This window comes from Scyliorhinus torazame, chromosome 4 (assembly GCF_047496885.1).
Source record: "Scyliorhinus torazame isolate Kashiwa2021f chromosome 4, sScyTor2.1, whole genome shotgun sequence".
NCBI lineage: Eukaryota > Metazoa > Chordata > Chondrichthyes > Carcharhiniformes > Scyliorhinidae > Scyliorhinus > Scyliorhinus torazame.
The window spans coordinates 193,033,604-193,061,500 of record NC_092710.1 but is presented as its reverse complement, the minus strand read 5'-3'; the positions used below and the strand labels follow the sequence as shown (position 1 = coordinate 193,061,500).

The following is a 27,897-nucleotide window of genomic DNA, read 5'->3' as shown; positions in this document are numbered from 1 at the left end:
CCGAATGGCTTCCTTCTGCACTGTAGATATTCCTAGAATCCTCGAATTTGACCACCATTATTGAATTATTTGAAAATGTAATAGTAGTCACGGATAATTCAGTACATGTAATATCTGGACTTCAATAAACCTTCAATAAGGCACAACAAAGTGGAATTGTGACAAAATCAGAGCTGGAATCTTCTAATTCCAGTATGCAATACAATAGATTAGTTAAAATATTTTAAACTTTCTAAGCATTGATGATCGACATAAGGTTATGAAATATATAAGTATTATTTGCTTTTGTTTCAGTGATCACAGATTCTATGTAAAATAACTGGAGGATATAATTTAACTATGGACGCAGTCTCTGGTGAAAAAGCTATGCTGTTGAGTAAAAACTTCCATGAAAAAGTCATAAGTGAAACTGGACATGGAACACGACAAGGCAATTATTTTGGGGAAATCATTTGATCTGCAATTTACCTAGTCAGGACATTATTGTATCCCCTTAACAAAATCTGGTGGTTCTCATCAGGAGTATTAGCCAAGTCATAATTGAATCAGGTGATGAAAATGAGGGGAAACAGCAGATTACCTTTTATTTTCATAGGTAACTTGTCTACCTTACTTGATAAATCCTGCTAAAAGATGCAGGTGTGCTTGATGAGGAGTTAAAGGAGCTAATAGGGATAAGGATAATAGTCACAAAATAAGGGGTCGGCCATTTAAGACTATTATTAAAGAATCATTGCGGTGCTGGAGGCCACCATTTGGCCCATTATATCTGCACCAGCTCTCTGAACATGCATTATGGCTTTGTACCATTCCCCTGCCCATTGGTAAGATGAGGAGAAATGGCATCTCTTTCCTAGAGGACTGCGAAAGCAGTCACATGCATCATTCAAGACCAAGATTCATAAAAATATTGCTTACTAAAGGAACCAAGAGGTATGAGGATATGGTGGGAAGATGAAGTTGAGGTAGAACGATGAGCCATGATCTTGCTAAATGGAAAGACGCTTGAAGAGACAAACTGTTTGAAATTTTGGTTGCACGTATAATTTTATTATTTTTTTTTTTTTTTTAAAAAGTGTTTTTTGAAGAGAAAGAATTTTGTATCAATTGGGTATTTATGGTTTTCAAGGGGTGGATATTAGACAGGAGCAGACTGTTGGAAGTGCACAGTATGTTATGTATCTCTCTATAAATAAATAAACCTAAAAGGTTAGGTTCCAGCATTCTATCCTTCACTCTCTGCCTATCTGAATTTTGACAATACTCACTTTATTCTTGGTGTTGCCACTGCCAGTAACTTTGAAAACATGCAATCAATTGACAAGCGAATAACATTTTTAAAAGTGACTACATTGGATAATCAAAGTTGAGTGTCTTCAATATTTATACATGACTACAGATGTTGTAATAATGTTTAGGCATTAGCCAATTTGAGAGGTCTTTCTGCTTTTGCAAATGAGTGATTGAACTCAAAAGGAGTCTGTCAATCTGTTTGATGTTTCTTTCATTTCAAAGCAGATGCAATTACATCAGCCTTTTAAGTGTCAGATATGACTTCCAAAATGTTGCATTTTTCTAAAATACTTGCAACTTTATGAAATTCAAGAAATCAACTACTAACGGATTTTTAAAGCAATCACAAATCTGCAGCTTTTGAATAAATTATACAACTTTATATAATCACATACTTTGTCCGTAAAATCATATACAACTGAAGAAAAGGTAGCTAAAGAGGCAGTTTCTTCCAAACTAATCTTTACTTTAATCAATTAAACGTCTTTATGAAAGAATGCAAGTCCATACCACACCATTCCAACTGACATTATGGTAACTTCGGGCCACGTGTGGAAGGGTTCACCATTGATGGTTTTGGAAATGGGAAGAAATCTATCTAACCCCCACATTCTTAGTTTAAAAAATACCACCCAACTACTTTCTAAAATTCCTTCCAAAATAAATTAAAGTTTTGAATTAACAGTCCAGTTTGCTTGTTCTATCTGGAACTGTAGGCTGTCACAAAGGAAATGGACAGATTAAAAAAAAACGTGAGAAATGAGGTTCAGAATTTGCACTACAATACCAAGTTCCAGAGCTTAAAAATTCAGCTCATCTTTGAAAATTGTTCATTGGCCGCTTACATTTATGCATTTCATGATGCTGCCCAAATTGTCCAACCACTCAGTTTTAAAATTTTCTGATATAGTCTAAAAACAAAATCATCAGTGTGAAAGTTCGAAAAGGGTCAAGTGAATATGTCAATTTATGCACAGAAGTGACAAATGGAGGCATTTATGGATCATGACGTTATTTATTGGTAGAAAGTAATATATTGCAACTTCGGAATAACTTTACACCCTCAATTTCAACTACGGAATGCTCAACCACCTAATATCCATTTGCCATTCAACGTCTTGTATAACCTATAACACTTGCACTTTTAAAACAAACAAGGCCATCATGTTCTTATGAGTGGACATCAGTGAAACTCTGCAAAACCTGAAAGGAGAGAAAAAGGGAAAACAAAAACATTAATTAAAATGAATTTGGCATAGGAAATAGTTAAAGAGACAAATTAAAGCAAATAAAAATAATGTTAAAACTAAGATGAAAGAATGAAAATACTCAAGACTAAAAAATGTTTCTGGGGGAAGCAATTCACAAAGATACATTTGTCTAAAGTGAAAACATTACTATCAGCAAATCACAAGTGCTTTCCATATATTTTGTGGCAAAATAAATCTCTTTTATGCTGTCAATGTGGGCACATAAACAGAAGCCAAACCACTGCTTTAAGCTTTCACTCATAATATCAAGTTCCACTTGGCATAAAGGCCCAGCTGAAATAAATTTAGTAACCAACCACAAATGGATAATAAAAACAACAAACTCAAGCTTTATATGGTTTATGGTTTAATGATGCCCTGTATAAATGCTGTAAAGTATTAAAATAGTCAACTTCTAAAAAAAATTCTGAAATCTTTCCAACCACCAGATTCAACTCTCCCTTCTTTTCCAAGCTCTAAGCAACCTCTTTGAGCTAGCCATGTGTGCCAGCCTACAGCTTTAATATTAGTTTAATATTGTCATCAGCCAATATAAGGCAGAAATTATTGCATATGCTGCCGAAACAAATCTGGGTGGTTCCAACACCCTCGTGCAGGATGTGACATGCTATAAAGTATCCCATCTAACAAGACCCATCACAAAACAGGGTTACACAAACCAGAATCCAGCTAATGCTGCAAAACTGAACTTGGCACCAGAATGTTGAATTAACCATCTTAATTCAATACAATACTGTATTTTAACAGTATTTTAACGAGCAACTGGAACGGTCAGGCACACTGATATGAGGGTGCCAGAGATGAAAAATGTCACGTGTTCTAACATTCTACAATACACTACGTTTCTGAAAATGTGCAATTCCCTGAAAAACTTTCAAATACCATTGACAAAAAATAACCATGTGTAGAGTTTGCTATCTGGATATTCTGTAGCAGTACCAGATTTTTGAATTTGCAGCCAGTTTCTAACAACGTTTTGCTCGCCAACTTTATAGTTAATACAAGGAATTTCATATATAAATGAGAAGACAAATTTGTTTGCAGAAAGTGGAATTGTTACCTTCAAATTTCACATGAATATCAAGTAAATGTACAAAATATACAGATGTTACATGCATCTCATCACTCAAAGACACAAACATCCATGTTAAGATTACAATTGTACCTGCCATCTAAAACACTAGCATGACTCCACAGAGATCCAAAGTATTCCAGATCACAGGTGAGTTTTTTAAAAATTTCATTAAAATTAAAAACAAATGCAATGTGGGGTCCAGGAGCATTTGAGGCAGTAATACTCAAGTGCAACTTCAGACAGAATGAAGAACGCTCCCGAAAAGGATTGCCCAATACAAAAATAATGCACACTTGTCATAAAGACTGGGGTTCAACTTTTGGTATATGCTAGACTACCTGATTTCAGCCGGATCAGAACTTGGATGCTACAGTAAGGCTGAACATAAGACAGAAGAGCAGAATTAGGCCACTCGGCCCATCAAGTCTGCTCCGCCATTCAATAATAGCTGATATTTTTCTCATCCCTACTCTCCTGCCTTCTCCCCATAACCCCTGATTGTTTAAAAAACAATCTATCTCTGTCTTTAAAACACTCCGTGATTTGGCCTCCACAGCCTTCTGCAGCAAAGAGTTCCACAGATTCACCACCATCTGGCTGAAGAAATTCCTCCTCATCGCTGTTTTAAAGGATCGTCCCTTTAGTGCGTCCTCTGCTTCTAGTTTTTCCTACAAGTGGAAACATCCTCTCCACGTCTACTCTATCCAGGCCTCGCAGAATCCTGTAAGTTTCAATAAGATTCCCCTCATCCTTCTAAACTCCAACGAGTACAGACCCAGAATCCTCAAATGTTCCTCATACGACAATTTCTTCATTTCAGGGATCATTCTTGTGAATCTCAACAAAATTATACCATAAGACCACAAGACATAGGAGCAGAATTAGGCCACTCGGCCCATCGAGTCTGCTCCGCCATTCAATCATGGCTGATATTTTCTCATCCCCATTCTACAGCCTTCTCCCCATAACCCCCTTATTAATCATGAACCTCTCCATCTCTGTCTTAAAGACACTCAGTGAATTGGCCTCCACAGCCTTCTGCGGCAAAGAGTTCCACAGTTTCACCACCCTCTGGCTGAAGAAATTCCTCCTCATCTCTGTTTTAAAGGATCGGCCCTTTGGTCTGAGATGGTGTCCTCTGCTTCTAGTTTTTCCTACAAGTGGAAACATCCTCTCCACGTCCACTCTATCCAGGCCACGCAGTATCCTGTAAGTTTCAATAAGATCCCCCCTCATCCTTCTAAACTCCAACGAGTACAGACCCAGAATCCTCAAATGTTCCTCATACGACAAGTTCTTCATTTCAGGGATCATTCTTGTGAACCTCCCTTGGATACAGAGCCCAAAACTGCTTACAATACTCCAAATGTGGTCTGACATTATACAGCCTCAGAGGGACATCCCTGGTCTTGTATTCTAGCCCTCTCGACATGAATGCTAACATTGCATTTGCCTTCTTAACTGCTGATTGAACCTGTACATTAACCTTAAGAGAATCGTGAACAAGGACTCCCAAGTCCCTTTGTGCCTCTGATTTCCTCAGCATCTTCCCATTTAGAAAATAGTCTATGCCTCCATTTCTCCTTCCAAAGTGCATAACTTCACACTTTTCCACATTGTATTCCATCTGCCACTTCTTTGCCCACCCTCCTAGTTTGTCCAAATCCTTCTGCAGCCCCCCTTGCTTCCTCAATACTGCCTGTCCCTCTACTGATCTTTGTATCATCTGCAAATTTAGCAACAGTGCCTTCAGTTCCTTCTTCCAGATCATTAATGTATATTGTGAAAAGTTGTGGTCCCAGCACAGACCCGAGGTTTACCACGAGTCACTGGCTGCCATCCTGAAAAAGACCCCTTTATCCCCACTCTCTGCCTTCTGCCAGTCAGCCAATCCTCTATCCATGCCAGGATCTTACCCTCAACACCATGGGCTCTTTACGTATTTAACAGTCTCCTATGCGGCACCTTGTCAAAGGCCTTCTGGAAATCTAAATAAATCATGTCCACTGGTTCTCCTTTGTCTTTGGACTGACTGTAAAAAAAAAGTCAAGATCTCGGTTTCGAATTGATGTGCAATATACTTGCATAACAACAATGACTACAATTTTAAATTCTTTGCCTGCAAAGCACTTTGGGGCATCCCGGGAATCTGAAAAGTGCAAAATAAATACATGCTTGTCTTTCTTATAGTGAGCCTTGTGGTAGATGAAGTTCATTGATGACATCCTGCTTGCATGCAACGTGTAAAAAGTAAAGCTAAGATACAAGAGAACTGCTGGCAGCTTTGTAGTCATCATCAGCTGGCCAAAATGAAACAAAACATTAGAAGTCACTGAAATATGTTCGGAAGGGAAGGAGAGAGAAATCTAGAAGTATCTTTAACTTCATTGTAAACAAGAACAAAACCAATCTCCAGAAACTATGTAATAATTTAATTTACTATTCTGCTGCATTACAATGAACACCAATCTACAACACTGAAATCAGCACTGGTTTTGTATTCTTCAGGTTAATTAACAGACAACATTAGTTCTTGTTATTCTATGTTGTGTACGGTCTGGGTGAGGTGATTGCATATCGCCTTTGTGATGTAGCAGAGACACTTACAGGCAGGTTGTTCCCCCAAAGCAGACAGGGCTGAAGTTGGTGAAGCAACAAAATTCTAGATTAGAGACAGATTCAACAAGGGTATCCTCAATAAGCGTGCACAATTTGTACCAACTAAAGCCAATTGAAATACAAAAAAGCTGCCGAATTTCTGTCGCAAAAGTCACATTTGTTTCAGCCAAGACAACAAAAACTTCAAATTACAGTTCGCAAATCAATTCTTGATGTGCCCTCCTTTTCCTTCTCTCCAATAATTGTTGAGTACAACTGCAGAACAATTCAAGTGATAATTCCTTATCCATATTAAGCACCTTGCAGTCACATCAAATTTTCAGAAACTAACAATTGCAAAAACACATTGGAAAAACAATGGAAGACACTGAAATATTTCTTAATTTTCACTTCAGATACATGCTGCAACTCAATTACCAAAATTATCAGTTACTTGAAGGTTTTCTTTTTCCAGGGTAGATGGGTCAATTCATGTTCCTGCACAAAGCCCAGTAGCACTATTTTGATTTCTGTTTGCATCAAGAAGATACATCCATTTAAATGACTACTTGTAGATTAAAAATTTGTTCAATGTAACCTCCTTCAGCACAATCTTTTCCCTACTGCCAAGGCCCACTGCTCACCCTCAGATGCTTTAAATGAAAATGCCTTCACAAACATTTGATAATGATATTAAACCTACCGTGTGTTTCAAAATTTCTCATGGTGCTCTCCAGCCAGTTGATAAGATTTTTAAATATAAAAAGATGACCAGAGCTGGAGGGAAACTTCAGAAACTCACTCTATAGTAATACCTATGTGCCAAAGACTGTAATCACATCACAGGCAGGATTTCAACTTTAATATTTACATAAGACGCTTCAATTTCAAATGTTGGCAAAGACATGACCACTGCAATGATAGCACATTGACTAGGCAGTCCAAAATCTAAACGTCATACAGATATTCACACTAATCACAACATAAATATTGCACACAAAACATTAAAAGCAAGTACACCGCTAACCTTGTGTGACCACAATAAATATATTATTGCACACCATCATATTTCTGGCATGTAAATTGCAGCCAAAGTACTGATGGAGACAGAAGATGAGTCACAAAAAATTAAATGTCATCTGGGAGAATCCTTTGAATGTAGACACTTTTTTGACCATCTGCAATAGATTTTTAGAACCTACATAAGGCTAGGCCCAACAGAGAGAAATTAGAAAAGTATGCACAACATATGCCAGCCTTGCTGCTCATGCAGGAATGGACATGTCTGATTTATGTACATGCAATAACTAGCTCCCCAATGAATATCATTGTGGAGCAGTGTAGCACTGTACCAACAGAATACATCAGCTGCTGTAATTAAAATCAATGAAGCCAGTGGTTCTTCATATAACGGAGGATCAAATCGCAGCGAATGGGTGGGATTCTCCACTCACGCGCCGAAGTGGCCGCGCGTCGTGAACGCCGTCGAGGTTCACGACGGCGCGAAACGGCCCCGGTCCCGACCGATTCAGGCCCTGACAATGGGCCAGGATCGGGGCCACGTCATCTACACGCGCCAGGCCCTGTCGCCCGCGTAAAAGCGGCGCCGCATAGATGACGCGGCCGGCGCCACATAATGGGCGTCATCTGCGCATGCGCGGGTTGGCCGGCGCCAACCCGCGCATGCGTGGTTGCGGTCCTCTCTAAGTACGCCCCGCAAGAAGATGTCTAACGGATCTTGCGGGGCCGCGGAAGGAAGGAGGTCCTCCTTCAGAGAGGACGGCCCGACGGTGAGGACAGAGAGGACGGTGAGCACCGATCGCGGGCCACCCCACATCTGAGGTACCCCCCGGTGCAGGATCCTCCCCTCGCCCCCCCACAGGCCGCCCCCCAGCATTCACGCACCACTCACGACTGCAGCGACCAGGTGTGGACGGCGCCGGGGGGAACCCGCCGTTTTGGACTGGCCGCTCGGCCCATCCGGGCCTCAGAATAGCGGGGGTGCCAGAGAATCGCCATTTTCGGTGTCTCCGGCGATTCTGCGCCATGCGGCCCGCGAAACTTGACCGGGCCGTTCCCGCCGCTTGGGAGAATCGCGGGAGAGCGTCGGACCGGCGTCCCGGGAAATTTTGGCGGCCCAGGCGATTCTCCCAACCGGTGTGGGAGTGGAGAATCGCGCCCAATATGTCTGAACTTCAAATCACAATGAAACAAATCATATAAACTAACTAGCTCCCTTCCTTTGAGTCAGTCTTGATATGGCTCTTCTTTTTTTTTTTTTTAAAAGTGAAGTCCGCATTAAGAGATGCAGTCCCTCAAATTGTATTCCTTCTATTGCTGTACCACCTTTAATCTTTACACTAATCATGCTTGCATTGAAAAATTCTGGAAATATTTTTGCCAAATAGTCACATCAAATATCAATGCAAACTAAGTGGGGAAGATTTTTTTGAATAAGAAATACTAGCCTAAAATATATTTATAATCCAGTAAAAGAAATAGATTGGCACTTTTGTACCATTCTAAAACATGCTTAATAGTAACATTTTATTATTGCCCTATTGAAACAATTGACTTAATTGTGCATGCATAAATCAGAACCTGTATGTTTCTTTAAAATTAAATTTGCAAGTCAATAGGGTCTGGCATGAAAATCTAATGTTGAAATATATTAATCTGAGAACGGAATATACACACCAATGTGTGAAATGATTTCACCTTAACAATGGCATTAAATTTTTGCAGTGAAAATTGAACGTCAAGAACTGAACAGACTCTGAAGTGAAGCAGAGCGATATTCTCTCTTCTCAGGGTTTCCACTCTTCACTCTAAAGTCAGTCAGGCCCCGATTCTGGATTCAAGCTTAATTTACAAAGCACCTGCAGTATTAGTGCAAGATTCTCACAACCTTTATCACAATAACTCAGAATACACTCATACAAATATAAAGTTTAACTTAAAGGATAACATAACATCAGGTCACTGATTTACTGTGACTGAACATGAAAAATTCCATGTTTTCTACCTGGTGCCCTTGGATATTTTAATAAGGCCTTTTGGGATTGTAGGCCAACATCCCATCCATCATTTTGAAAATGTCAAATGAATGGCATTTATTTTATATACATTTTTATTTCCTTAATGTTTTAAAGCTGAGAATTCACAGCACAAGAGAAGGATGCAGGGATTGTCTTCAGCTGGCAGTCACAATCTCTGGCAAAAAACATCATGTCACAGAATTACTATAGTACATACAGGGGGTAGCCATGTGGCCTGTTGAACTCATGCCAGCTTTCTGCAAGAAAAGGATCAATCCTGGTTCAATGAGTGCAGGAGAGCATGCCTGGAGCAGCACAGATAAACCAAAAAAAAGGTGCTAACCTGGTGAAGCAACAACACAAATCACATGCATGTTAAACAGCGAAGTACGCATGGACAGAGCAAGCAATTGCACAATCAATGGATAAAATCAAGTCTCCAGGTTCTGTTACCTCCAGTCTTTAAAGGCAGTGGACAATTAACTAAAGGAGATGGCCGCTCCACAAGCACCCGCATCCTTAATGATGGGGTCGCCAGCATATCAGTGCAAAAGACAAGATTGAAACATTTACAACCATCTTCAGCTGGAAATGCTGGGTGGATAAGTCATCTCGGCCATTTGAGGTCCCCAGCATCACAGTTGCCAGTCTTCAAACAATTTGATTAACGTCACAACATCAAGAATGACCAAAGACACAGGATATCGCAAAAGCTATGGACCCTGACAACATTCCAGCTGTAGTATTGGAGACTCTGCTCCAGAACTGGCCAAACCTGTTCCCAACCTGATCCACATGCATCTGCCCAACAATGTGAAAAAGCAAGACAAATGCATTCTGGCCAATTGCCTTTCAGTCAACTCTCAACCATGAGCAAAGTGATGGAAGGCACCCTCGTCAGAGCTATCAAACAACACTTATTCAGCAATAACTTTCTCACATATACTTAGTTTGGGTTTTACCAGGGGCACTTAGCTCCTCATGTCATTACATCTTGGGTCCAAACATGGGCAAATGAGCAGAATCCCAGCGGTGAAGTGAGAGTGACTGCCTTTGACCAACTCCAACAAAAGATAATCTAATCATCGCCCCATGACTTTCAAATGGTGGCAGAGTGGTTAGCATTGCTGCCTCACAATGCCAGGGCCCCAAGTTCGATTCCAGCATTGGGTGACTATGTGGAGTTTGCACCTTCTCCCAGTGTCTGCGCGGGCTTCCTCCGAGTGCCCGGTATCCCCCCCACAGTCCAAAGATGTGCAGGTTAGGTGGAATGGCCATGTTAAATTGCCCCTTAGTCTCCAAAGATGTGGTGAGGTGAGGTTACGGGAATAGGGTGGGGGTGGGCCTAGGTGTGCTTTTTTGGAGGGTCAATGCAGACTCGATGAGCTGAATGGCCTCCTACTGCACAGTAGGGATTCTATGGGATGAATCTGAATCCCGCACCATCAACATCCTAAGGCATTGACCAGAAACTGAACTGGACCAATCACAATATTAGTGACTAGAAGAGCAGGTCAGAGGCTGGGAGTTCTGAATATCTTATGTCACAGCTTCCCAAAGCCTGTCCACTATCTACAAGGCACAAGGCAGGATTGTGATGGAGTATTCACCACTGGCCTGGATGTGCTCTGCTCCAGGAACACTCAAGAAGCTCAATACCATCCTGGACAAAGCAGCCTGCTTGATTGGCACCCCACCGAACACCTTAAATATTAATTCCCTCAACCACTGGTGCACAGCAGCATGTGACACATATTGCAGCAGCTCACCAAGGCTTCTTCAAAAGCAGCTTACACACCCATGATTGCTGCCATCTTGAAAAACAAGGGCAACAGACGCTGAAAACACCATTATCTGCAAGTTCTCCTCCAAGCTACATAAAGTCCTGACTTGGAATGGTAGCACTGTTCTTTCATCGTCACAAAAACCTAGAACTCCCTTCCTAAAAGGGCAGGTGTTGCATTTCCTGTGCTTGCATGGGAAGAGGAGAGCGCACTTGCAGCGAGTGAACGAAGCAGGTTGTTACAGAGGGAATGATTCCTTCAAAATGCCGAAGGGGAGGGGAATGTGTGTCTGGTAATGAGAAGGTAACAGAAATGACAGAGGGTGATCCATTGCACATAGGTGGTAGTGAAATGGAGAAACTGTAAAGAGTAAATTGAGCCCACAGTGGTAGTGGGCTGGAAAGAACTGCAGTTATTTGATCTATTACCTGAAGAATGTAGAATAATATCATGACAAGACTCCAGAACACACTGTGAAGAATCATTTAAAACTAGCAAATCTGGATGGAGTACGAAAGATTTTAACAGATTGAGGGGATAGCTGTCTTGTTAAAAAACACATCAATTCTCTTCGCTCCAGGCATTTGCTACCCGGTAGCAAGGTCCAAAACTAGAAAAATGCTTTGTTTTTTTTAACGTTTTCGACCTGTGGTAATACTAATCATTCTGTGCCTCGAGCAAAACACAAGGGGATGGAAGAAGTAAATAATCTGGAGCCTCAGACAAAGAGATTTTCATTTATTTTCAGAACCCAAGTTCTCGCTAACCCCTCCACTCCCCATGACAGCCATTACTTGTCACCCAAGTCTTAGCATTATCCCATAGTGGTTTATGAATTTTAGGATTGCAAATAAATTGTTAATACAATTGCTAACACTTGACTAAAGTGAGCAAATGACATGAAAAATGGTTCTACAAGGCCAATCTGTGCCATAATTAATTTTAATAATAATTTTTTTTAAATGGTGGCAGCTTAAATATCAGCAATACACATTCCTCAGCCTTTTTGGAAAGCTTGAATGATAGCACAAAAGCAAGAATTTAAACTTCATACTTTCACACTTTCCATGCCCACCCAAACCCCATCACATCCAAACTTTCCCTTCTATTTTTAAACAGAGGTCTGCCTCCACTTAGAGGCCAATAGTTTCCCGTTACTTTGGCACATCAATGTACACGCACAAGGATTAAAATGAATTACGACAAGGCAGACAGGTGGTGTCGCACTGAGCGATGATCCAGATACATTGCCATTTAACATACAAACATGTAAAAACAAAGAGAAAGAAATCACTGGTCCTTCAAGTCAGTCTATCCCATTAATCGGTATGGTGCAAACCCCCCCCCCCATGGGCTCGATTCAACCAAATGGGAATAAAGTCCTGGTTTAGCTCAGTGGGCTACACAGGTGGTTTGTGATGCAGAACAAGGCCAGCAACACGGGTTAAATTCCCGTATCAGCTGAGAATTCTGAATTCTCCCTCTGTGACCCAAACAGGCGCCGGAATATGGCGACTGGGGGCTTTTCACAGTAACTTCATTGCAGTGCTAATGTCAGCCGACTATGATAATAAAGATTATTTATTTTATTATTAAGTCCCATAGCGAGTGCATTTAGCCGTGTGCTTCCGCAGTGCTGAGAAACACATGGCTTTTCAACGTGACACGCGTTGTATAAGGGTCCTCAGCATGAAACGCATGACCGAGGCCGCACATAGCCCCGTTTTGTACAGTGGGGAGCTCCGGTTGCCGGAACTCCCCATGTAGCAGATCCGAGGAGTGGGATCTCGCGGCTTTTATCGTCCACTCTGCTCCGCGGCGAGCTGCTTTTCCTGCACATGTTGACCGTTGGATCATGTGTTCCTGGCTGGTTGCCACTGCTGGTCATCTGGCCTGGTGGCCTCTCTTCTTTTTGGTTGGTTGCCCAGCCACCTTCCTCAGCCCTAGCCTGGAGGTTGATAGTCAGTGCTTCGTCCTCACCTCGCTGAAGGTCTCGCAGCAGAGACGGATTTACACTTTTGGGGACACACAGTATGGGCCCCCCACCCCCGCCACATTGGCCGGGCCTCGTGTTCCATTGCAAGTCCACCTCTGGAGAAACCCCTCATTTTAAAATTTGCTCTCAGCATCTACTTTGTCAGGCCCCCTCAGAATCTTAAATGTTTCAATAAGCTCACATCATTCTCTTAATCTTCAATGAGAATAGGCCCAACCTGCTCTACCTTTCCTCGGAGAACAACACTTTCATCCCAGGAATCAACTTAGTGAGTGTTATCTGAACTGCCTCAACTGCAAGTACATCACTCCTTGACTGAGACAAAACTATATTTTCAAATGTTTCATCCACACACACCAAATGCACTTGTTTATTATTTCAAAGGCCACAATGAAATCCAAATTTGCACTTTTCTAGAGCCGCAAGCACCAGGTCTCCAACCCTTTTGTGACTTCAAGAGTAAACAGCCTGATCTAAGCATGCTGTGGTCGTTAAGGATATTGAAACTAGGTCCCAATTTTTTGGTTGCCTCAAATTATTCCAGGGCTCTAAAGTAACCATGAGGGGACTAAAGTGGGCAGAATGTTCTAAACTATTCCCAACCAAGGTGTGGCACAAGGCTGATTATACAGTTCTGTAGAAGGGTCATTTGGACCCAAAATGTTAACTCTGTTTCTCTCCACAGATGCTAGCACTGGCTGAGTTTATCCAGCATTTTCCATTTTTATTAGTGTCAATTATATTAGTTTTGTTTTGTATTTTATCATCCTGGCAATAGATCCTAGCATTCTAGTTCCTTGTGCAGTAGTCTCAGAACTGTCTGTGTGGAGTCTGCACATCCTTCCCGTGTGTGCGTGGGTTTCCTCCAGGTGCTCCGGTTTCCTCCCACAGATGTGCAGATCAGGTGGATTGGCCATGATAAATTGTTCTTCGTGTCCAAAATTGCCCTTAGTGTTGGGTGGGGTTACTGGGTAATGGGGATAGGGTGGGTGTTGACCTTGGGTAGGGTGTTCTTTCCAAGCGCTGGTGCAGACTCGATGGGCCGAACAGCCTCCTTCTGCACAGTAAATTCTATGAAACTGATTGTGAGCCTTAGGTTTATATGGTTTTTCTGCTGCTCAACAGCCTTCTGTTGCAATCCTGTATGGGGTATACATGGCACGGACAGATATTGTGTGTTTTATTATTGTCCATGATCAAAATGTTTTAATGTGAGAGGTTCGTGTGTATTTACTTCCCCTCAGAGTGGCTGCCCCATTTAAAATAAATTTCAGCAGCAAGCTTTTGTAAACATTTTTTAAATCAAAAAATTGTCACACTTGTCCTGGAAGTTTTTAATGCAATGCTGTACACCCACTCTCACAAAGATGGGATACAGATGTAGAAGCAAACAATACAATTACAAGTTGTTCAGATTTCAGTCAGCATGCCCTTAGTTTCTCAGTTGAGTTGAATTGGAGGTTTTAAAAAGCAGAGGAATAGATATACTGGCATTGGAGGCAATCCAGAGATGGTTCACTCGGTTGATCCCAGGTATGGAGGGACTTTCTTATGAGGAGAGGTTGAGTAGGTTGTGTCTGTACTCATTGGAGTTTAAAATAATGAGAGGTGACCTTATTGAGACAAAGGATTTTCAGGGGGTTTGACAGGGTAGATGCTGAGAGGCTGTTTCCCTTTGTGGATGAGTCTAAGACCAGAGAGTATAATCTCAGAGTATGGGGTCGCCCATTTAAGACAGAGATAAGGAGAAATTTCTTCTCTCAGAGGGCATTGAATCTGTGGAATTCTTTACCGCAGAGAGCTGTAGAGGCTGGGTCATTAAATATGTTTAAGAGTACTAGGATCACGGACAAGAACCAAGTATTTGCATTTTGTAAAACTAAGGAAATGTTACAGCACCACAGGCGTGATAACACGATCCCATAATTATCTTTTATGTTAAGACAAAACACAGAATTCACCACATTAGCAACAAGGAAATAGCTTTAGAATTAACAGTTACAACAATTCTGAGAGAAAGCAAAAAACTTAACTTACTGCTTAAGCCTGCCACTATATCCCAATTAATCAAACCAATATATATTTCAAATACCACTCATGAATAAAGTTAACAACCAGGTTTCTACTTGCTTTTCTCGTTGTAGAATCTTTGGAGAGAACCTTTCAGGACAAAATTAACACCTTTGTTCAGGAATTCTGGGACGAACGGACTTTTCAGGTAGATCTGGCTCCTTCCATTAATTACATAATCTGTACCCAACTGCATCCAAAGCAGAAGGTATTCTCTTGTCTCTTCTTACAAGATATTCCTTGACTGGTTTAGCCAGGACCATGGTTTAGCCAAGACCAAACCACTATCCCTCAAATTATCTACACCCTCGGGTTCCTTCAAATGTAAACATTTCAAATGTAATATTCCATTAGCTAGCTATCTGTAAACAAGTAAATGTTTCTCAAGGTCTAATAGCAGAACACTTCACCTGCAAATCAATGATTACCTCACTATTATAACACCTTAATCACAGCTGTAGCAGCCATATTGTCTGTATGTATCTTAACCCAAGTTCTAATAACATTACTGCAAAAAACATAAAATATAACAATTTCTTACATTCATCACATGAGATAGACAGATTTTTTTAAACAGTGAGAGAATGAAAGGTTATGGAGAATAGGTGGGAAAGTGAAGTTGAGGATCATATCAGATCAGTTACGATTTCATTGAATGGCGGAGCAGACTCAATAGGCCAAATGGCTTAATTACGCTCCTGTGTCTTATAGGAATTCCAGTAAGCTGCAATGCTTATTATAGTTCAATTTCCAGGAAGCCGGTTCAGGTGAATTTGAAGTTGGAACAGATTGGAGGAGGTTCCTTCTCTCTCTTTCAAGATATAGCTGTTTTGCCTTGGCTGTATTGTCTAACAGCTTATCTGATGGCCTTTCGGATGATGTTTCTAACCTGAGCAGCTAATGCCTCCACCTGAAATCATATGGCCAATTATGAGTCCACATCTTTTTTTCCCAAAAAAGGGTAGCGAGTTATTTTTCTTCACATCTTGTATTTTAGCCTTTCATATGCAGAGAGCTTTTGAGGCAGTGACCTACTCAATTCAAACCACTACCTGAATGCCATTCATGAATAGAACAATGAGTTTGGATGGCTTTATAGCCCAGATAACTTAAAAGGACTCGAGTCTCAAGTGTCTGGGATTGTTCATATTTTAATGAAGCACTGCTCGAGTTTCAGTTGTATGTGGAGTTAATAAAGCGAAGTCACGTGATATGTTGTCAGCCATCTTAAAAGCTGTTCTGTCAATTTTAAAAAGTGTTTTAAAATTTGTAATATTTTCATGTCTGTACTAGATATGACAACATGCTTGGAGTTAAATATATAGCTACGGTTGGCTCCCATGAAATGAAGGCAGTTCATGTAGCTACATTATTTAGAAATGGGAAGAAATTGACTGAAAAAAATTATAAGCCAGTGAAAGTGGTAGGAAAGCTGTTGAAGATTACTCTGGCAGTGATAGATGATTGCTCGGAGACTTCAGTGATTATGAAGAGTATCCAATGTGGCTTAAAAAAACAAGTTCTGCATTACAAACCTAATCGTGGATGAGCCCAAAGGTATTTGATGTAGTACACTCAGATTTCCAAAATAATTTGCTTAAATACTGCGCAGTTTGCCATCAGAAACAATTAGCTCACATGCAGGTTTTAAAATAATTAGTTGGATAAAAGCACATATGCAGAGAGCGGTTATTAATAGGGATGGATCAAACTGGGACAAAAGCAAACTCCTGCAAGTGCTGAAAATCAGGCTGCATCTGAGAAGAAAAATCTTTCAGGTTAATGTTAATAAAGAGTTAATGTTTCATCAACTCTGACCCTTCATCAAAACTGAAGAGAGAAATGTAATGGGTTTTGAGCAAGTGAAAGGGAGGAGGGGAGAGATAAAATAAAGGAGAAGGTCTCCTTATCCTCCACCTTGTTAGAGCTTTGCTTTTGTTCTTCCGCTTTACATTTCTATCATTTCTCAATTCTGATAAAGTGCCAAATGTTAACTCTGTTTCTCTCCATAGATGTTGCCTGACCAGAGTATTTCCCGCATTTTTGGTTTCTTATAGGAATCAGACCAGGGTCTGGTTGCAAGAATTCCACGTGGTTCTGTACTGGATGATGACTGTACATTTTTCCTCTAAAGTTCTTAAATGGAACTACATTTAAATTTACAGACAATACGAAAATGTATATGGGATAAACACTTCTAATCAATATGCTGCAGGCTAATTAGGTGACCAGATGGACCAGTGCAGCATTGTGCGCTGGAATTATAAAATGCCAGGTACATTTACAGAATCACAGACCAATTACAGCACAGTGAGATCATTTAATTTGTCATGTCTGTGCAGGCTCTCAAAAGGAGCAATTCACCTAACCCCACTCACCTGCCTCCCCCTCCCTTAGCCCTGCATATTCTTCCTTTTCAGATAATAATCCAATTCCCTCCCAAAGGCCTCGACTGAACCTGTCTCCGCCACACTTTCAGGCAGTGCATTCTAGACCCTAATCACTCATCGTGTGGAAGTTACTCCTCATGATGCCAACTCTTTTTTTGCCAATTATTTTAAATCTGTGCCCTCTTGTTCTCGAGCCTTTCACCGTTGTGGATCATTTTTCCCTATCCACTCTGCTGACCCCTCATGATTATGAACAACTCTGTCAAATCTCCTCTCAACCCTTTCTTCACCAAGGAAAGCAGTTCAAACTTTGCAATTGAAGTTTCTCATCCTTGGGACCAGCCTTGTCAATCGTTTCTGCACTCCCTCTAATGCCTTCACACCCTTCCTAAAGTTTGGCACCCAAAACTGGACAATACTTTAGTTAAGGCCAAGCCAGTGTTTGAGACAATATCAAATAAAACTTCCTTACTGTTATACTCTGTGCCTCTATTAATAAAGCCTCTGATATTGTACGCTTTATTAGCCACTCTCAGGTCCCTCTGGTTCTGCACCGAGTTGCCCCTTCATTTTTTGTCTTGATCTTATTTATATGGTGTCTTTGCCTTCTTCCTACCAAAATAGATCACTGTGCACAGCTCGGCATTGAATTTCATCTGCCATTCCACTGACCTGTCTGTCATTTTGAAGGTCCACACTGCCCCATTCACAGTTCACAATACTTCAAAGTTTTATATGGTTTGCAAATTTTGAAATTGTGCTCTGTACCCAAGGTCTAGGTCATTAATGCACATCAGGAAGAGCAAAGGTCCTAACATCAACCCCTGGGGAACTCTACTATAAATCTTTCTCCAGTCTAAAAAACATCTACGAACCACTACTCTTGGTTTCCTGAGTTTAGCCAATTCATATCCATTATTCCAAAAGCTGTAACTTGCTCAAACGTCTGTTATCTGATACTTCATCAAATACCTTTTGGAAGTCCACATACACCACATCGACAAACATATACTCATCAACCTCTCTGCTACCACATGAAAAAGTTCCAGCAAGTTAAACACAAGTTTTCCCTTCACAAATCAATGCTGTCCCAAATTACACCTGAACAGATGCCTGGGAACAGACCACGATAGAGATATAGCTTCTTTGTCAATTATTTGCTAAAAGCTGCATAATAGGTAAAGCAAATGAGATTTCATTGCCTAGCTAATATTGAACATGAAGTATATTTGTTAAGTTATGTAAGACACTAGTATGCATGTACTTGGCACATTCACAATCATCCATGAGAGATTGCACTATTTACTTTGTAGTAATGCAAGTCAGATCCTTCCTATTAAACTAACCAGTTTTACCAATCTGCTCTACCATTCATGTTCTTGCTACTGTTCTTAGTTCATCTAACAAAAGATGCCCCATACAGCACTTCTTTTTTTGTTAAACTAAATTACTCACATTACATGCAGTTGGCTCCAGAGTTGGCTGTTATGTGCCAAACAATAACTGCTCTAAGCTGTTGCGAGTGTGGCATGGGCATCAATCAGATAGCTGTTAATTTAAAAAGAGAGCATTCAAACATAATGTTCTTCACCCTGACAAAATGGGATTGACTGCCAATAATCTGTCTTGAGCTCCTTTCTGTTAAACCATTTAACCATCAGTGGCTTTTCTCTTCAAGTTCTCAATCAAAATCCTTCTTCTGTTGAAAAGGCCCATCCAAACATAAACATGCATAATTGGATTGCAAGTTGAATTATTGAAATATTAAATATATGCCCAATCTAAATCCAAAGAGCATAGATTCTACTTCCATTTTTAAAAAATCCATATTGAAGAACCAAATCTTCCCTTGCATTTTTGTCAGCATCATTCCAGCATGGAGGTATCAATTGCCTTTTCTGTGACATCACACAACCCTTTACTGCACAAGAGGGTTGGATTTATTGGGGACGCCCCCGCCCTGAGAATGATCCTCTCGCCCCGGGGGCTGTACATGTGCATCCCCAGTGATTTCTCTTCACCAGCTCCCCGTTTGTTAAAAGGTGTTGCAAACAGAGTGGGGAAGGCCACTAATAGTGTTTAAGAGAATGGTAATGGGGTTCCCAACCTTTTGTGGTTGGGGGGGGGGGGGGGGGGGGGGGGGCGACACCCCATGTCATTTGCAGGGGTTGGGGACAATTGGAACATTAAACCCTAACGGCATAAAACTAGTTTGAGGACTTTCGCCACCATTCCTGCCCGCCAAAAACAGGCGAGGAATGTTCGAGCCCTGAATTATGCTGCCTCAGTGGAAACCTACTGCTTTCCCACAAGGCAAGAAAACAAATGAGGTGGAAAATCATCAATCTTATTTTTCTTCCCAAAACAAATATTTATTTGATGCACGTCTACGCAATTTATTAACCTACCCTCCTGAAGCCAATTACACTCCTGCTCACTGTGAACCACAGTCATATTTTTGGGCCATCTACAAATTTTGAATTTGCATCGCCTGTGCCAATGTTAAGATCATGGATACGTGTTTGGGTTTTATATTAAATATTTGACACAGGTCCAGCCTTACTGACCACTCATAAGCAGACCTCACATACCTTATGATTCAGGTTTGTCTTCACTTTCCTGGTATCTTGATCAACAATAGTACGATCTAAGAATCAAATAGAGAACCCTTGCTGCTGTATTCTGGTTTAATTGCATCACATGCCCCTTTGTATTTCTCCTCATCTTCAGTTGGTGGACTGAATATACACACCAATAGACTGAGATTCAGCCTATAAACCAAAAGATAATTTCTTTTAACAAAAAAAGACATAAATGTCATGATTTTTACAAGTATAGATGAATAGCGAGACTTTGGTGTCCATATACACAAAATCTTAAAGGTGGCAGATCAAGCTGATGTGGTGGTTAAAAAAAGAGAAATGGGTTACTATGGTTTATAAATTGAGGCATAGAATATAGAAGCAAAGAGATCACGCTAAACCATGGTTCAGGTCTCAGTTGGAGAATTGCAGGCAATTCTGGATTTCACGCCAGAAAATATGTAGAGGCCTTAGAAAAGATATAGAGGAGGTTACAAGGATGTCTTGAGTTACAAGGAGAGGTTGGAAGAGATAAGACAGCTCCCCTTTGGACAGAGAAGTGCAAGAGATGATCTAATAGAGGCTTAAAGATGGAGAGAGATTTTGATAAGAGTAGACAGAGAAAAACAATTCCATCTGGACAGTGGGTCAACAACCACAGACCTTAGATTTAAAATCATTAGCAAAAGATCCAGAACGGAAATAATGGGAAAAGTTTTCACTCTTTGAGTTGTCAGGGTCTGGAACACACTGCCTGAAAAGATGGTGGAAGCTGATTCCATAACTAATTTTACCAGGGAGTCGGCCAGGTACTTAAGGATTAGGAACTTACCAGGTTACGGACAAAACCCAGCAGACTAGGCATGACTGCTCTTTAAAAGACCCACACAGGCACGATGGGCCACAGTGCTTCCTTCTTTTCTGCATGATTCAATGAAATGAACAGTATTAGTGCAAGAGTAACTTTAATGAGAAATGTTACTATGTTCCTCAACATATATAAAACAATAATTGTGTTTTCCCATGAGCTCACAAGATATAATGCATTTTAATGATAGACAGTTACTTCTAATATGGTACGAAGTCTTACAACACCAGGTTAAAGTCCAACAGGTTTGTTTCGATGTCACTAGCTTTCGGAGCGCTGCTCCTTCCTCAGGTGAATGAAGAGGTATGTTCCAGAAACACATATATAGACAAATTCAAAGATGCCAAACAATGGTGAAACACTGCAATGGAGTCAAACTAACCTATTTCCTCTGCTGGTTACAGACCATAAACAGTTATTATTGGCCAGTAGGTACACCTATAGTGCTGACAGGAAGGAGTTCCAGCGATAGCAAAGGGACTGCAACATGGTTCCAAGTTCAGATGGTGTCATGCTTGGAGGGAAATTTACAGGTAGTGGAGTTCCCATGCATTTGCTGCCCTTGTCCTTCTAGGCAGTAGAGGTCGCAGGTTTAGAAGCTTCTGTCAAATAAGCCTTGGCAAGTTGCTGCAGTGCACCTGGCAGATGGTACAGAGGGTGTGAACTTTTAAAAGGTGGTGGATGGGGTGCCAACCAAATGGGCTGCTTTGCCCTGGGTGGTATCAAGCAGCTTCTTGAGTATTGTTGGAGCTGCACTCAGCCAGACATGTGGAGAGCATTCCATCACATTTTTCATTTGTGCCTTGTAGATGGTGGTCAAGTTTTGAGAAGTCAGGATGCAAGTTATTTGCCACAGAATTACCAACCTCTTGACCTGCTCTTAGTATTTATATGGCTGGTGCAGTTCAGTTTCTGGTCAATGCTAACCCCCCAGGATGTTGAGTTATGAGAATGTATATCTGGGATGCCAAACTTACTGGTGCACTGCAATCAGGTGCTGAGCAGTCCACCAGCCACAGAGAGAGCTGCAAGAAACGCATTTGATGAACCTCCAGCATTTTAAGTCTAAAAGTGTGATTATGTCAATTTTCTGGGAACCAGACGTAACAGGATATGACATGAAACAAATTCAAACAGTCACAACACAAGACAGGGTTAATTGTATAAATTAAGGTCAAGTGTCCACAGGCGAGTGCACTCATTGAACACTGACTTCTTTACATCAAGAAACATTCTACAAGGCGGGAGTGCATCATCAGCACCAGGAATATTATTTTACTTTCATTTGATAAGTTTTGTCTTTTTTTGTTAGTGTCCCATTAAAGGGATGTTAATTTTATTTGTTAATTAGTTTATTGGGTACTCGGATAGAGAAACGTTTATCAACAATGGTGATGGGTTGTAGAGTTAGGAGCTAACATTTGTAATGTCTCACTTGGTGAATAAATCTAAAACTGAATGAAGATGGGTTTTTGGCCTCCTCCTTCACCAAGTGGTTGCATGATGTTCAACACAGCATGTGAACCACAAATTTGGCAAAAATTATGTACTGGCTAATTTTGGAGTTTCAATACAAACTTGTTGAGTAACATTTCAAGACAGTTTGGGGACCAGGTCACTGTTCAAGATGTTATAAATTTAACACCAAGACACCTGCAGTACCCCTCCACATTTTAAAATAAATCTATTTTTCCAACTCTCTTCCATTAAGTATACATTCAGAAATAAGAGCAATTTTTTTAAAACTTAGAGTATCCAATTAATTTTCTTTTCAGTTAAGGGCAATTTAGCATGGCCAATCCACCTACCCTGCACATCTTTTTGGGTTGTGGGAGTGAGACCCATGCAGACACAGGGAAAATGTGCAAACACCACAAGGACAGTGACCCAGGGCCGTGATTGAACCCAGATCCTTGAGGCAGCAGTGCTAGCCACTGCACCACCTTGCTGCTCAAAACAAAAAAATGTCCTAAAAACTGTCGTCTTGGAAGAGTTAGTAGTATTTCTATGTTTAATGAAAAATAGGTTTCCCAGAGAGGAATCACATGCCTCTATAGCATGCCTGATATCACAGACGATTTGCACTTAACCACTAAGAGTTTCAATTATTGAAATAAAGAGGATTGCATCTATCTAGCAACTTTCAGGTTCTCAGGACATACTTTACAGACAACTAAGTGCTTGAGAAGTAGTCACAGCTGTAACGTAGGAAACTGATCCACAAACAACTGGTTGAACGGGTATCAATGAAAGACAAGTACACAAGCAACGTAACTTCCCCGTGTGCATTTTTCTAAAGCGTAATTATGTTTCAAGGTACTTGCTTGTGTAACCATCATGTAATAATGACATGGAACACATCAAAATACCAGCTGCAGTATATCATAAAATAGATATTCAGCATAAACTAACACCACAAGCTAATAAAACTAATTGGAAATCCTTGCATCACAAACATTGCACAGGAATGATTTTGTCCAGTAGCTCTTCATAAGGGAAGTAGTCCAGCTGCTTACACAGTTGATTCAGGAGCAAATAAAGTCCGCTCTTAAACCAGCAGCTGCAGCTTAGGTGGGGCTAAGAAGAAGTGATGCAGCTTTAACAGAGGCAATCGGGTTAGCTCTTAATTACAGGTGTCACGATGCAATAAATGGTGTGAATCAGTTAATATATTGAGAAAATATATCCATTCACCATGGTTATGGTCACTGCTCATAAACTCATTTTGTAGTTTGTGATTTCTGAAATTCTCAATTTCAGAGAAGTTATTGAAATCTCAACAAAATTATACCATAAGACCACAAGACATAGGAGCAGAATTAGGCCACTCGGCCCATCGAGTCTGCTCCGCCATTCAATCATGGCTGATATTTTCTCATCCCCATTCTACAGCCTTCTCCCCATAACCCCCTTATTAATCATGAACCTCTCCATCTCTGTCTTAAAGACACTCAGTGAATTGGCCTCCACAGCCTTCTGCGGCAAAGAGTTCCACAGTTTCACCACCCTCTGGCTGAAGAAATTCCTCCTCATCTCTGTTTTAAAGGATCGGCCCTTTGGTCTGAGATGGTGTCCTCTGCTTCTAGTTTTTCCTACAAGTGGAAACATCCTCTCCACGTCCACTCTATCCAGGCCACGCAGTATCCTGTAAGTTTCAATAAGATCCCCCCTCATCCTTCAAAACTCCAACGAGTACAGACCCAGAATCCTCAACCGTTCCTCATACGACAAGTTGTTCATTTCAGGGATCATTCTTGTGAACCTCCCTTGGACCCTTTCCAAGGCCAGCACATCCTTCCTTAGATACAGAGCCCAAAACTGCTTACAATACTCCAAATGTGGTCTGACCAGAGCCTTATACAGCCTCAGAGGGACATCCCTGGTCTTGTATTCTAGCCCTCTCGACATGAATGCTAACATTGCATTTGCCTTCTTAACTGCTGATTGAACCTGTACATTAACCTTAAAAGAATCGTGAACAAGGACTCCCAAGTCCCTTTGTGCTTCTGATTTCTGAAGCATTTCCCCATTTAGAAAATAGTCTATGCCTAAATTCCTCCTTCCAAAATGCATTACCTCACACTTTTCCCACATTGTATTTCATTTGACACTTCATTGCCCACTCTCCTAGCTTGCCCAAGTCCTTCTGCAGCCCCCTTGCTTCCTCAATACTACCTGTCCCTCTACAGATCTTTGTATCATCTGCAAACTTAGCAACAGTGCCTTCAGTACATACATACCCTTGCTTTGCTCTGACAGTCGAATATCCTATCTATGTAATACAAAGTATCAATACAAAAGTAGAGTAGGCGGAAAATAATAATTTCACTTAATTATTATATCTTTAACTTGCATTATATTCAAGTTATGTTCCATTGGCAGGATTAGATCAATATGGAAAATTCAGAAGCACAACAAGCATGCATGCAATAGAACAAAGCCACAAATACTAATTGAACAGGTACGAGAAGATGCCCTTATGGTATCACCTTTCGAATCCAACTGGTTAGCTGAAATTTACATAATGATTTATAATACTACTAAATGGTTCTGAAACAGAGTAATTTATACTAAATCAAGGATTATTTGAAATATGAGCAACAATTATGAGGTTTATGAGATCATATTTTGAAACTGTAGCTTTAAATTTCAGGTAATTGAAGGGTTCCATGTGTTAAGTTATGAAGTCTGCCTGACAGCAAGCCTGAGTGGTTTGATTGTTCGAAATCAAATGAAGGCTTAGAATGTTTTACTGAGAAAAAGGTGCATGGTAAATTGAGGCAATGGCAGCGGTCTCTGATTTCTACAATGAGTTAACTCTTGAGACTCCCAAAGTCCCAGAAAGATGTTGCTGGTACCAGGTTGTAAACAATTATGCTGTAAAATATTAACTTACTTAAGATGAAATAGAGTTGGGATCCAGAATAACTAATGAGCAGATATACCTAATAATAATAATAACCTTTTATTGTCACAAGTATGAAGTTACTGTGAAAAGCCTCTAGTCGTCACATTCCGGCGCCTGTTCGGGTAAGCTGATACGGGAATTGAACCTGCGCTGCTGGCCTTGTTCTGCATCGCAAACCAGCTGACTAGTCCACTGAGCTAAACCAGCCCTTGCAAGGTTAATGTTTCCAAGTTGCCACGAGGATGAGGACAAATGAAGTTATTATTCAGATCAAGTTAAAGGCTTCCGGACAAATCAATGAACATCAGACAAACAGCAGAAGTTCTGTATGGTCAGCAGAGGGAAGGGGTGATGTCTGGCTTTGTGAGCTACAACACCCAGATGTGGGAGGTACTTGAAGAGGCATCCTAGGCATCCTACAGCCTTGTAAAGGTTCCGGAAGATTCATCTTGACACGGGCCAAGGCAAGCATCATCAGAACAGGCTTTACTGCTCGTGGCAAAGGATTTAAGGAGCTCGTCGAAAATTGAAGGAAATGCTTCTAAATGGTCATGTGTTACTACACATCAAGGCAAAATGGGGGAAATGGGAACCCATTGGAAGTTGGGTGCAACGGTGGACTCGTTGCCTTGAGAATTGTAATTTTGTGGAAAGCGAGAGAGAAATCGGATTTCTATCAGAGCGTGATGTGTGACACGTATAGAAAGGGGATAAAGAATAAATTGCCTACAAAAAATATTTAGTAAATAACATGTTTTGTAATTTGCTATAGTAAAAGTTTAAAAACATGAAATCTTTCAGCTATTAACTAATGTTTGAACGTATTTTTAAAAATTATTGGCCTCTAAAGGAGATCTTAACAAAACAGAAAACCATACCCGCATTGTGGCCAAGCTGGTCAATAAGTACTGCAAACAACTCAAGGAACTGGGGTTGTCCCCAGTTGTGTTGTGTCAAATCTATCCCTTACAAGCAGCAGCTAGTCCAAACTCAATTCAATTCAATGAAATTTACAAGAACTTGGGTAATCTTATAAACTTCATAGTCCAACAGAGATTTTCCAAATTGTTATTATTGTCACAAATAGGCTTACATTAACACCGCAATGACGTTACTGCGAAAAAAAACCTCGTTGCCACACTCTGGCGCCAGTTCGGGTACACAGAAGGAGAATTCAGAATGTCCAATTCACCTAATAACACGTCTTGCGGGGCTTGTGGGAGAAAACCAGAGCACCCGGAGGAAACCCCACACAGACATGGGGAGAACGTGCAGACTCCGCACAGACAGTGACCCAAGCGGGAATCGAGCCTGGGACCCTGGAGCTGTGAAGCAATTGTGCTACCATACTGTCCCTTTTACATATAACCTCGTCAGCTAGGTTATATGTAAAATTATCCTTAGAAAAGGAGGCAGCACAATCCCCATTAAGCCAGATTCGAAATAGCTGCTTTTGGAGCTACTCACAAACTGTATAATAGCCAGTGGAAATAAATGGAGATGTATCATGATGGTACTAGAGATGAGGATTTGGCTTATAAAGAAAGTTTCAAAACTGAAAAGACGAAAGGAGTGGCTGACTGAAATGTTCAAAATTATAAACAAAGTAGATACAATAAGCAGATACTTTCAATTGTGGAGTAATTTGAACACGAAGAGCCGTGGCAAGGTCGCAAATAAGAAAAAGGTATTTCCATCCGTAGTTTGGGAAACATGAAATGATTTGCCACAAGTGGGGTCATTCTAAATCAGTTACAGCATTCAAAACAGAACTGAATAATTACTTAGCTATAAAATGGTTCGGGGAGAAAGCATGAAAAATGAGATCATGCAACATCAGCTCCTGAGGGGAGCCTGAATTGAACAGAGCCAAGTAACATTAACTGACCCCTTCTGCTGCTAACATTCCCATGTGTAGATTAACAGATGAAAATAAGATTTCTGCAAAAGTAATTTGCAAAATTAAGAGTTTACAATGATCTTTGTTTTTACAGAATTGGAATCCCCCTCCTCCACCCCCAGGATACTTTAGAGGGGCGTTGACCAAGAGTGACCATCATGTTCATAAAGAACATTCAGTAAGTGAAGAGTCAAGCAACAAGACAATATCGTCACTTGCTGCCCTAAAAAAAAATGATACATTTGCTATTGACATGGAACACATTCATGGTTTTGCTGTGATACTCAGGTTAGGCTCTTTCCACACAAGGTCAGAGGAACTGAACTCTATGGGGACTTGGAATACTGCTTCAGAAAGCAGGATCACTAACCTACAGCAAATGTTATTAGCTTCTGAAATCAAATCTGGTTTCAGTCCCCACTATACCAAATGACTGCAATATACGACAAAGAATATTACCATTCATCTCGACAACAAGCACCCCAAATACAACAAAGCAATTGATTCAGCAAATAAAGGATTAGCATGCTGAAATCTTTGAGAATATTATTCCCGGTGTTACAATGGTATTAAAGCATAATATCTACAATATCAACACCACAATCAATTTTGCAGTGGGTGTCA

The 27,897-nt window shown here is 40.7% G+C and overlaps 1 protein-coding gene across 1 annotated transcript in view; it reads right to left on the bottom strand.

The window, feature by feature from the left end:
* Window positions 1-2,288: 2,288 nt before the first annotated feature.
* Window positions 2,289-27,897, bottom strand: part of LOC140410665 (XK-related protein 6-like) — a 70,695-nt gene continuing 45,086 nt past the window's right edge. Inside the window, exon 2 of the mRNA XM_072499046.1 lies at window positions 2,289-2,496. Within this exon, the coding sequence (XP_072355147.1) occupies window positions 2,421-2,496 (76 nt within the window). The 3' untranslated portion in view covers window positions 2,289-2,420. The remainder of the gene's footprint in view (window positions 2,497-27,897) is intronic.